Source organism: Apostichopus japonicus, chromosome 14 (assembly GCF_037975245.1).
Source record: "Apostichopus japonicus isolate 1M-3 chromosome 14, ASM3797524v1, whole genome shotgun sequence".
Lineage (NCBI taxonomy): Eukaryota > Metazoa > Echinodermata > Holothuroidea > Aspidochirotida > Stichopodidae > Apostichopus > Apostichopus japonicus.
The window spans coordinates 5361305-5373756 of record NC_092574.1 but is presented as its reverse complement, the minus strand read 5'-3'; the positions used below and the strand labels follow the sequence as shown (position 1 = coordinate 5373756).

At 34.3% G+C, this 12452-nt stretch overlaps 1 protein-coding gene across 2 annotated transcripts in view; it reads left to right on the top strand.

Moving 5' to 3' along the window:
• LOC139979658 (uncharacterized) overlaps positions 1–12452 on the top strand; it is a 29292-nt gene that overhangs the window by 3191 nt on the left and 13649 nt on the right. For both annotated transcript variants that reach the window (XM_071990670.1, XM_071990669.1), the window contains exons 5-15: positions 761–827; positions 934–1057; positions 1435–1463; positions 2331–2366; positions 3126–3275; positions 4050–4103; positions 4902–5041; positions 6788–6938; positions 7846–7902; positions 8552–8605; positions 9394–9560. In XM_071990670.1, the coding sequence (XP_071846771.1) occupies positions 761–827; positions 934–1057; positions 1435–1463; positions 2331–2366; positions 3126–3275; positions 4050–4103; positions 4902–5041; positions 6788–6938; positions 7846–7902; positions 8552–8605; positions 9394–9560 (1029 nt within the window). The remainder of the gene's footprint in view (positions 1–760; positions 828–933; positions 1058–1434; positions 1464–2330; positions 2367–3125; positions 3276–4049; positions 4104–4901; positions 5042–6787; positions 6939–7845; positions 7903–8551; positions 8606–9393; positions 9561–12452) is intronic.

Sequence of the window (12452 nt, the reverse complement as noted above, 5' to 3'; positions counted from 1 at the left end):
CTTAACTGAAGAGTATAGATTCATCAAAATACCATCCAAAGCTACTTTCGTACAAAGTTGAAATGGAATTAATCTTATAAAGGAAAGTATGCAATTTTCTAGATGTAGATATTCAACTTTTCTACATGAAAGAAAGTTTTCTTTTTAATTAGTCAAAGGGAGGTCTTTGAAACCACTTTCCTACATACAGTAAAGCAGCTTTTTGGGAGTTCTGTGAAACGGTATTAGATATCATTGTACGTAAAATGGTTATCATGAAAGTTTGAAATTGTAAAGAAGGACCATTTGCTTCTTAATGATCACAAACATACCTAACATTGCAGTTGAACCAATTCAGATATCTAATAATTCTGTTCCTGATCTAAAAAACTAAATACAAAAGAAGCTATTCCATATAACCATGTTCCCAAATTCTTGTATTGATTGTGAAAGTTGAGACACTCCTAGCATAATGACAGTCAAGAGTAAACTCAAAATTAATTTTCGTCAAAATATTCTTACTTTTAAAGTAAAGAAATATTTTAACCAGATTTTCTCAGAGAGTAGTCGAAATAGGTTTCTATGAGTCAGCATATCCTTTGACCAAAGCATTTTTGAAAGTACAATGAGACTGTGCATTCTGATCAGGCTCTGATAATGGGTCGGATAAGGAAAGGATTGGACTGAGCAAAGATGGTTAAAAAAATAGATAGCATTTGGAAATATTTACTCTGAACCGGTTTAAAGTTGTAAACAACTGTTTGAACATTTATCTTCTCAGGAAAACTTTACAGCAGAGACTTGAGGCAGTTTTCCAAGAAGAGAACAAAAAGCAGCAAGGCAATGGAGTAAGTAACTTTTCAAAATGTATCGTAACTTAATGACTGAAGTTTAAAGATAATGATGATCACTGATGAAATGTTACCATTTGTTTAATAATTTGCTTTTCTCTAGAAACTTCTCCCAGGCGTTCACCTCCTTGACAAGTTAATCTCGAGAGAAGGTCTAAGCTGCTTGGTTCTTAACCTGTATCCAGAGGAAGGTTACTCACTGTCAGTGCGAGGGTCAGATGGAACTGGTCAGTTAATATTTACGACGGTCAGTCTGTTCTATCGGACTGTTCAGTTGTCTGTAAACCAGATGTATCAATGTCTTAGCTACATACAAGAGATGTACAATTTGAACATGAACAGACTGACTGAGGTACTAAAATGCAATACAGGTTCTGATAATATTGAGACAGTTTTTCAGAAATATTTTATTTTGAATAGTGTGCACACTATGTTCAAGAACCATGAAACTTTCCAAGCATTTGAGAAACATGCTTGGTTTTGCTTGTTTCTGCTCCACCCTGTAATAGTTTTCACTCCTTATAAATTTCATGCATGACCAAAGAGTTCTTGTATCTGGATGATGAATAAAAGGTTTATTTTAACTTTTGATTCTCCTACACAGTTACAGAAACTATGAAATTGCCCTATGAGGTAAGACTATCTTTGGTTTGGCGAGTGAGTCGAGGGTTAGTGAAAAATGTTTGCATAGCACTTTTAAAGGCTATGAGCTTTAACCTCTTATGAAATGCTATTGTTCTGTGTACAAAAACCGCTATGCATCTTTGCACTGGTATAGCAATCTGCCCAGTTTGTGATGCAATACCAGGTATAAATTATTCACTGGAGAGGTGAACATTTTATGCAATATATTGCTTCATTGTGTGCGTATTTAGAAATATTAAACATCTCTTCCTGACACATCGGGATTTGGAGTAATAAAATACAATTAACAAAGTCATAACGTGGGAAAAAAAACAATTACAGTATTTCACTAGAGATTCAGTGGTGATAATGTATATTATTCACTGTGCCAGGTTATTTCTTTAATCAAAATATCAGCATTTATCAGATTTTCAGACAGAAGTGATGTTTGTCTTATCATATAAATTAATAATGAAATATAATAGATAAATCTTTTTAAGTTTAGTTGAACATAACTAATGACTTCATGATGCTGCTATACATTTTAGAATTATGTATAAAGAGTCGTTAAAATTACAGTTTATTTAAATAAGAAACCAATAATGGGAACCATTCAAAGATTGAAATTTATATTTTATCCATTGGAGCATATTTCCTCAGGGTTTATTTAGATCTTTCTGGAAACAACTTCCATGTTTAGAGTGTTGAGAAGTGAATGATTATTCAGGTAGCCTGCACAAAAGGGGAATGTATTTCTAGTCGAGTAAATGTGAGATTATTGAATTTATGTAACCTAAATACATCTTGTTGGATGATCAAATTCATCTACAGTACACTATGGGAAAATTCTAATTTTATCTTCATCTTTCTTTCCAGGAGACTGAATTTTTAAATTATGTTGATAATGAAGAGGTATGTATTTTTGAGAAAAGACAAGAAAGAAAAAAGGGTTATAATGTTTCAGAATTACAAAATGTATGCATGTATTGATTCTTAACTGAATAAGTGAATACCATTTTCTTTACCTTAGTTTGTAGAGATGTCTATGACAGCCCAAAGCTGATCATAATTTGCTAACCAACATTCTGCTTATTCTGTTAAAGAAAAAAAATGTTCCAGATGAGCTGCCTAAGCAAATCCAATCGCATACATTTTATTTGTTCCCACGTGAGGTAAACAACTAGATCATTATACACTGCCACATAGAGCTCTGAGACAAATTTGAGCTAAAAATCTACTTCCTAGTGAAAATACAACTTTGATCTAGATTGATCAATGCATCATAACATGAGTACAGTAGAGATATTTTTGCAATGGACTATCGTAGCACCGTTGTATAGCAAGGGAATTTCGTATGTTCAGAATCTAGGGTAATAAGTGTGTCATATAATCTTGTGAGGAATTCAGTATCCACAATTGCTACGTGGATGTGGTCTAGCATTTACAGATCTTCTGAGAATCCACTGCTATAATCCACTGCTATAATCCATTGCTATAATCCACTGCTTGTTCTTAAGTTCGTGGTGTAATTCCTACTCACCTAACATTGATTATTGTTGGTAGAGCCTAACAGACCAAGTTATACAAGTTGAGTCTGTGTTAAACATAAGAGCAGAACAACAGTTTTGTAATCTATACGCCACAACAAGTCCACCCATCTTCTCTTTTCAGCTTCCACCAATTTTACTTGATCTTTTAGAGAAGTCTCAGAAAAATTTATTTTATCAAGGAAATGTTATATGTGAAATCCGGGACTTCAGGCAATCAACCAGTCACCAGACATTTGCAGTTAGACACACTCTTTTGAAACCAACTGCTCAGGTAAAGTACTAAAACAGTTCAGTTTAGTTTTTGTGAAGGGGCTCTTTAGGTCTTCAACAATACATTTAGTCATCCAGGAAATGAAATCTACTTCAGAGTGTTCATTGTCTTACTTTAAATGTGCACTTAAATGCTCTTATCAGTTTTCACCCTCTGAGCTTCAAGTGGTCAGCAGGTTATCTCAAATGGTCTCAAAATTGGCCATTTTCTCTGTGACTTATACTAGCTGATTTTGCTTTGGCAGAAGGTTGTGAAAATATTTCACAGTGTATAAACAATGTCATGTAACTTTCGTTCATAAACAACAATTATTAAAGGGACTTGCTAGCTCAAAATTGGTAAAAGAAAATGACCTTTTATTCATACATCTATGTGTCTATTTTAAGACTGTTCTTTCTGGATGTTGAAACATTTTAGAATAAAAATTGTATACTGTAAAATCCTTACCAGTGAATGACATGGTTGATGCCCACAAGGGTGTGATACAAATAAGAGTTGGAAAGATCTGATCTTTTCTGGTTCTAACTTAATTCTTGGACAAGTTGGACTCACTTGCTCTACATTAGTCAGATAGTTATTTTTTGAATTGTGAGCACACTTCTATGGCAAGGAATCACAGAGCCAACTGGCTTTCTGATTTCTTGTGTCACTTCTGGGTAGTACTTACCTTGTAAATGTTGTAAATTGTTAATTAAATTTAGAAAAGAAACTTAATGATTCATTGATTGAATGAAGCAAGAGTTTTAATTGATTGTTTTACATCTTTCATGACAGAGTTTACTGAGTGATGTAGGATACTTGAGCAGTGATGGAAACAGATGGACCATGGTAATTAACAAATATCATAGATAATATAATATTTACTAAGATGCAGCATGCCATCACCCTGTAGATTTTTAGCTACATGGTTCTCAGTCTGTGACAGTTCATAGATGTGCTTAGAAGGGAACCAAGGACAGGGCTCTACCTTGTAGAGTAGACTTACTGGCTAATTCAAGCAGACACAGCCATGAGCTAACATATTAGATATCTCCAAACAACTGCATCATTACTGTAAATGTGTAGGAAGGTTTATATAACACATTGGCTGTCTTAATTTGATGATTTTGATCCTGAAACATGATTCATATAATTCAATAAATTCTTCAGGTTTAGAATGATGACATATCTCCTGGGGTCGTGTGTGATGTCACCCTTAAAGGCTGTGTTTGTATCGCGTTGTAACATTACAATATTCTGTTTAAGCCTTGTTGTAGTTACACATATAACTATGAGATGTATCAGTTGTTTTCTTATCAGAAAAGATTTTAACTGTTTATAGTCTGTCCCACAAATTACATGTTGTTTTTCTGTTGTTTTTCATCAACAAACCATTTAAAGCTGATGCCTTATTTGTTTATCTTGACAAAAATACAGTATGAAAAGAAGCTGACATTTAGCTTTCAGACATGCTTGGAGAAGTAGTTTGTGTTCAATTATTGTTATTATTTTAAGGTCATAAGATCAATAAGTCTCCCCAAAGTTACTCTGTCTTTTCTTAACATAAAGATGGTATAAATGGCCTGCATCTGTCGGATTATTAGATTCTAATCATTTCAAAAGTGTGTTTATGTTTTAATTGATCAGGACGATAAGTTACAGTTGGAGAGCCGCCTTCTTCTTGCCACTCAAGATCCTCTCTGCTTGGAACCGTCAATCTCCGTAGCTTGTCTCTCCAACGGAATGCACCAGCAGAGGAACAGATTGTTTACCAGACCAGTCAAGAGGTAATTACACATCTTTTAAATTAAAGTAACATGTAATGGTATCATTAATGCGGCCATGTATATTTTACAAACTTCAAGGAGTATAGTAGTCTCAAGCAAAAGTGACAACTTGAAATTCCATATTCTATTGATGTAGTTAAGATGTGAATACTATGACATGACATTTGCTGCATTAAGTTTAGTCAAAATATGTGTATATGCTCACAGATAGAGAATTAAACATTTATTTGCCATAGGTGAAAGTCATTAACTAGGCAATCATAATGCCATGTGTGTTCTGATATGGTTAGTGTGACAACAGGATATATGACAACATGGACAGATCACATCCATGTTGCATCTTTTAGTAAGATTGGATTATGTGATATCTGCACTATGGTAAGTTAGGCAGATCTCCAATAAGATTCGATGATATAATAATTTAAAGAATGGCAACATGGACAGATCACATCCATGTTGCAAGTTTTAGTAAGATTGGATTGTGTGATATCTGCACTATGGTAAGTTAGACAGATCTCCAATAAGATTCAATGATGTAATTATTTGAAGAATGGCAACATGGACAGATCACATCCATGTTGCAAGTTTTAGTAAGATTGGATGATGTGATATCTGCACTATGGTAAGTTAGACAGATCTCCAATAAGATTCAATGATGTAATTATTTGAAGAACGGCAACATGGACAGATCACATCCATGTTGCAAGTTTTAGTAAGATTGGATTGTGTGATATCTGCACTATGGTAAGTTAGACAGATCTCCAATAAGATTCAATGATGTAATTATTTGAAGAATGGCAACATGGACAGATCACATCCATGTTGCAAGTTTTAGTAAGATTGGATGATGTGATATCTGCACTATGGTAAGTTAGACAGATCTCCAATAATATTCAATGATGTAATTATTTGAAGAACGGCAACATGGACAGATCACATCCATGTTGCAAGTTTTAGTAAGATTGGATGATGTGATATCTGCACTATGGTAAGTTAGACAGATCTCCAATAAGATTCAATGATGTAATTATTTGAAGAATGGCAACATGGACAGATCACATCCTTGGTATTTTATAGTTGTTTCTTTATCTTTCACGTTTTAGTTTATGTTCAATATATTCTTTAACACAATGTTTCACCTACCTTGACTACATAACAGATGAATGCGGTGTTTTGACTTCTTTCATATCAAAATTGGGGCATTCTTTGTTTGTTACTTAGTTTATTGTTATTAATATAACCAGCAACCTGCAGCATTACAGAACAAGGAATACTACCTTGTTACGTTTTGTATCAAAGATTGCACAAGTTACTTTGGTGAAGCAGGTTAAAGATTTAGCATTAATTTCAGCAGCGAAGCTTAAAGAACACTGCTGTATCAAAAAGAAGCAGTAGTACGAAAGATATTCCTCAGAAGAAGTATGAAAATGGTGTGATTTTCATTTGAATAAGTTTGATTATGTGGACTTGGTGATCATTTTGAGTCGAGTGTAGTCTTCAGGCATGAGCTTTTTCCGCGAATTCGCGGAATATCCGTGATTTCTTTTCTACCTCGGGGACAAAAACTATTATCCTAACACACTGTAGCATATGCAAACTGGAGCCTATACCACAATTTTTGCAAAGTTCAGTGATTTTTTTTTTTTTACCCTAGCTCATCCCTGAGTCTTGATGCCTCTCCACCCCTCTTTATCTTGCTTCCATATTAATGATGTCAATGATGACACGTCTGTTTGTCATACATAGGTCCCTCAGGAGACACTCACAGTTACTGAGGAACCGTAGAGCAATGGCTAAGACATTTCCTGCTCCTCCTGGTTTACAACTGATCGACTTTCTAGCCAAAAGACAAGAGAGGAATGCACCTCCACCTGTCAATTTGAAAGTTGGCAAGCCGGTGAGGATTTATTAAGTGAAATTGATTCTATGTTTTGGTCTTTCTCACCCAGAAGTTACTGCTGCATAAAATTGTAAGTTTGGAAATAAAAGTATATTTTAAAGCATGAGGCAAAAAGCTCATGTTGGATGCAATTCTAAGATGAAAAACTTCCTGCTGTTGTGGGTGATAATCTTTGGAATAGTTTCGGTATAAAGCACCAATGCATTTTTTTGGGTTAATTCTAAGCTACAGAGTCAGTTCCGCTTTCATATTCTACATATGTTAGACGTAAGAATATAGTGTCTACTTAATTCTTTATTTATATTATTTAGCCATCAAAATGAGGATGCCAAGAGTAAAGTTATGACTGAGATGAGACCTGCAACTCCATCGATTGTCCTCGTTTATATTATTTAGCCATTTCTTAACTTAGATTTCGTTCAGTTAAAATCTCTTGTGACCTTGCATGTTTCATGGTAGCCCGAAGGGTATTTTGTACGGTTCTAAAGTGTTGATGTTTTACTTTTACAGATTTTTACTGTTACCGTTCTTGTTCCAAGTATCATGTTAGAAACATCACATGAGCTTAGAAGACTAAATTTAAATTAAAAAAAAAAATCTCTTCCTTACAATTTTCTGGGTTGTATTGAATGAAACTGACTTGTGCACCATGTTTCTTGAGGGCAGCCCCATCAGAATTATGGTTATTTAAGGATTGCAATCAATTAATTAGAACACAGGACTTGTAATCTTGAGGTAATTAACTGTTTCAAATTCTCTTCTTAGCAAAAAGTGTTTTTCTTCTTCATAAAAGTGTTCACAATATCCCCAGTCACTTTATGTTATTGATTTTTGTTATAAAATTGAACATGAGTTAAAAAGCACATCCTGCAGAACATGATTTTAATTGTATTTGTCATTCCAGTGTGTAGACATGTGGCGACAAAGAGACTTAAATCTGCAGGCACCAGAATCCATTAATGTAAGTATCTCTATGACTCATTCTTATAATGGTCAAGTTTTATTAATGTCAAATTTACAAAGATGGCACTTAAAAAAAAAATAAGAGAAAAGTGAAAAGAAGCAAAAACAAATTGTAACCTGAACTTGAAGAAAAAAAATAATTATGTCACCAGCCTATCAAAAAATATAAACAAAACCAATAAAACAAAGTGACACATTTCAACTGAAAGAATTCATTGTATAACTACCAAACTTTGCAAGTTTCATGAGAATGTTTTCCTTCTTCCTAGTCTGAAAGAATTGTCTCGTTTTGATTTTAGTAGGATTTATCCTAAAAAGAATCGTTTTCCTTTCCACTGTGAAACATACTATATTCAAAAAAATAATGATATTCATTCCCCAATTTCTCATTTCTACAATGATTCTGTCGTTAAAATTAATACTGAGGAAACTTCCCAAGACATCTGGAAGTTTGTTCTTTGCAGAGCGAAACTTACACAGATTCTTATGGAAATTGAGATGTTTTTCATGTATTCCTGCTTTCAACTTTGTGTGCGGCAAAGTATGATGAGAGGAGCAGAAATTTCTCCAGTTTTTCTTTTTTACTGTTTGCTTTAAAAACTGAAAGTCTTCTACTAAACTGCACTGGTTGTCTTTATTTGCCATAGGTGGAGCAGTATTCGACAGCACTTGATCGTCCTAGATTGGTTGATAGCTCAGTGGTGAGTATCAATCTGGTATAATAGTAGCCTAGTGTCTTTAATGTAGCATGCAGTGCTACCTCAAGTCTAGAGTATGAAAATACCAAGTTTGTACACATTGACAACAAGATTAACAGCAGAGATGTGCACAGTTATCGTATTCTAATACAAAGATATGATTTATCTTGCTGTCTGGATTGGTTCTGGGGTGTAATGTTAACATAAGTCATTCTTCTGATAAAAGTTACTAGTTGATTCTAATAATGCATTGCTGTAAATACATGATTGTTTTACCACTCATGAAAGATTCACTTAATTTACAAGTGAAAGGTGTCCTGCAAAAGCCATGAAATTTGATTTCTCTCTCAAACAGCTTTAAGTAGCTGGTAATAAGTCATTTATGCCAGTTGATGGTAATAACATTATCTGTCCCAATCCTTATATGTAAAGTAGGCTAGGCTTGATACATCTGCATGAAATTGCTGTAGTTTTGTTTGTTGGCATATATGTTGTTTTGAAAGGTAACAGCCATTTTGTCATCACTTGGACGTGGATTGAACAGAAGAACATGATATGTTTGTTCTCCAGGGTACTTTGAATTGTGTAGTGAAAAGCTAATCATGCCACTTAAACCATTGTTTCATAATATGGCCCTATGTGTTACTGATCTTGATGATAAGCAATACAGTCTGAAAAGGTGTTATTTTGAGGCATGAAAGGGAGAAAAAAGTTCTTCAAATGTCAAAGACATGTTATGCTTTTGAGTATAATTATAATACTCCTCATATAATGTTCCATATATCACCTAGATACCAGTTGAAGAAGTGATCTTAGAGACTGAGCAGTCTAGTGGCAAGAAACTCCATGTGAGAGTTAAAATCCAACAGAGACAGCTGGACCAGATGTACCAGGGTGAACTCTACTTTGACAGAGACTATAACCCTGAAGAAGGCAGGAAGGCAACAGGAACAACCAAGTAAGATATCATTCACCATTCATTTGTCTTCTTGCTGATAGGTAAACCATCCTAGTGCCATGTGTGGTCTAAACGTGGACTATAAGGAGGACATACGTGGCCTATGAGACCACTGTATGGAACAGATAAGTGGTTTGCTGGTAACTTAGTACTTTTGATACTTTAAATCCCTCCAAAAATGTCTTTTTTCACCTCTTTCAATGATGTGTTTCTAGTTCATGTACATTCATCACAGATAACAACATGGAACTATATTGTAAGTAGACCTAGAGACCCTTACATCATTTGAAATTCATAAGATTTATTCTCTGTAAGAGCAACACCGGGACGACCCTTAACATAACGCAGTACTAAGTTAACTGACAATGTATTATATACTAAAGAGGTACAGTATGATAAGGAACGACTGTCCCTCCCAATTTGAAATATCGTGTACATAAATAACCATTTTGTCAAACATAAAGTGACAGAAGATAATATCATTGTTTACTTTAATATAAGAATTATTAGTATCAATTAATAGTTTGGTTTCCAAACTGACTGTCCAGTGCCTTTAGGAGACTTTTTGCCTGGAAAGCACAATATCTTTGATTTAAGGTATTATGAATATCAGTAGATTTACAATTTCATTTTATCAAGACACTTTAACCAAAAAGGGCAAGCTGAATATATTACAGAACATATTCCAATAGCTTGGCATATCATTATTGTATAACAGCAAATCCAAGTACACACTTTAATCATGTGATAAAGCTATCCACGTGATGAACGTTTCATCCCCCGCAACTAAATAGGGTCTAAATAATGGTAGGACAATGAATTTTATCCATCCTTCTTCCAAAAGTAAATAACTAAGAGAAAAAAGGTCCTCATGATGAGAGGCAAATTGCACCCCTGAAGTAATGACCGGAGCTAAGGACCCAGGGGACGGTAAACCTGTTCAGAAAGGCAGGTTTGCTTCAAACAAAGTGGTCTACTGAGAAAAGAGTCGATTTATCTAATTGACCTTCAGACCAAAAATACTGTAAAAGTTCTCAAGTAAAGATATCACTTTCTTAAAGGAATCTAAATGACTTTCCAGAGAAAGAGTGGTGTCGTCAGCATGTTGCAAGAGCTTAACCTCACAAATGGGAATCCTGCTGCCCCTTGCAATGTCATTATGTGAACACTTCATTGCAAGAGGCATTTGCAAAAATCAGCAAAATATATAAACTGAGTGGGCAAACCTGTCACACTCCTCTTTCCATTTTGAAATTATCTGAGGAGTAGCCATTGTTTGAAAAGTTTGTCATGGAAGAAGGTAAGCTCAGTGAGAGTATGAAGTGGGAAAGTGAAGATTGCTATCCAGGTGGACACATTTTAACCTTCAGTTTGGATTCCAACTTCCCTACGGACCTCTGAAACAGTTCTGGGGCAGATTTTACGCCAATTTTTCTCCTTTAACGATACTTCTGATATTAGTTTTTGGGAAAAGTGTTCAGATTATTTAACAGCTGATGAATGGTCAGCTTTCTAAGAGCCTGAACTTGTTTGATTTGATTTGATTTGATTTGATTTTATTCGGCAAGATATCAATCTTCATCTGCATACAAACAAAAAATTGCACATAAAGATAAACATTTAAAATACATGAAGGGAATAAACTTAAATGCATCGAAAAGAAGATAACATGCCAAGGATAACCCTTTAAGCTAAAAGCTTATTTCCAAAGGGGTCCTTAAAACCAATAAAATACAAAAGATAAGAAATAAACTATTAAAACAACTAAAACATGCATACAAACACTGTAAAAAAGAAAGATATTTACAAGCTAGACATTCATATGATTTAAAAGGTAGGCTTTGGCATCTTTTTTAAAATTGTATTTCAGCAGGATGGATTTTATGTTTTCAGGTAGCCTGTTCCAGTTTTTAATTGCATTGTAATAAAAAGACCCAGCACAGTGCGTTTTAATTTTGGGAAGTTGAAAATTAAAACTACTACCTCTTGTGTTATGGTTATGAACACTATTTACTCTAATAAAACTCTCCCTCATATAGACTGGAGAGGTACCATGGAAAACATTAAAAACATGATTAAGACGAAGCTGTTCAGCCCTAGTGTTGATGTTCAAAATACCAAGAGTTTTAAAGTCAGCATGGTTAATGTGGTAATAAAAATCTTTACCCAGAATGAATCTGACAACTTTGTTCTGGGCACATTGTAATCTACGAGCGTGGTACTTAGAAATACCTCCATACCAAGATGAGATGGAATAATCAAACAGACAAAGAACAAGGGCTGTACAGATGGTCTTTTTCATATTTTGATTAAAATAATTAGCTTGCCTGTAGAGGAATTTGAGTCGAGAATTTGTTTTACTAATAATGCCAAGAACAATTTGTTCGCCATCAAGGTATTGGTTTAATTCCAGACCGAGGTAAACAACAGAATGTTTGGCCTTAATCAGTTGACCATCACAAATAATTGAGAAGTCAGTATACTGACCAAGTTTACGTTTGGTCCCAAACAAAATCAACTCGGTCTTACCCATGTGTAACGACAATTTGTTTTCAATGAGCCATTTATTGCCACTCTCCAGGTTAGAAGAAAGATTTTTTTTAATATTGTTAGGATCTTTGTCAGAGTAAATTAAAGCACTGTCATCGATGCATAAATGTTTTTTTTTTTTTAATGTAAATCTGAAAAAACATAGAATTGCAACTGTCGGCTATTAGGTTGATGTATAAACTTCTCAATGTACAGATTACTATATCTGTTTTCACCTTTTTAAAAATTTGTGTAGTAGATTATGTTCTTCTGCTCTGCGCAAGTGATTACTGTCTTTTTCCAAGTGAGACTAGAACTATACAAATTCTGTTCATACATATTCACAAAATGCTGATTTGTTGG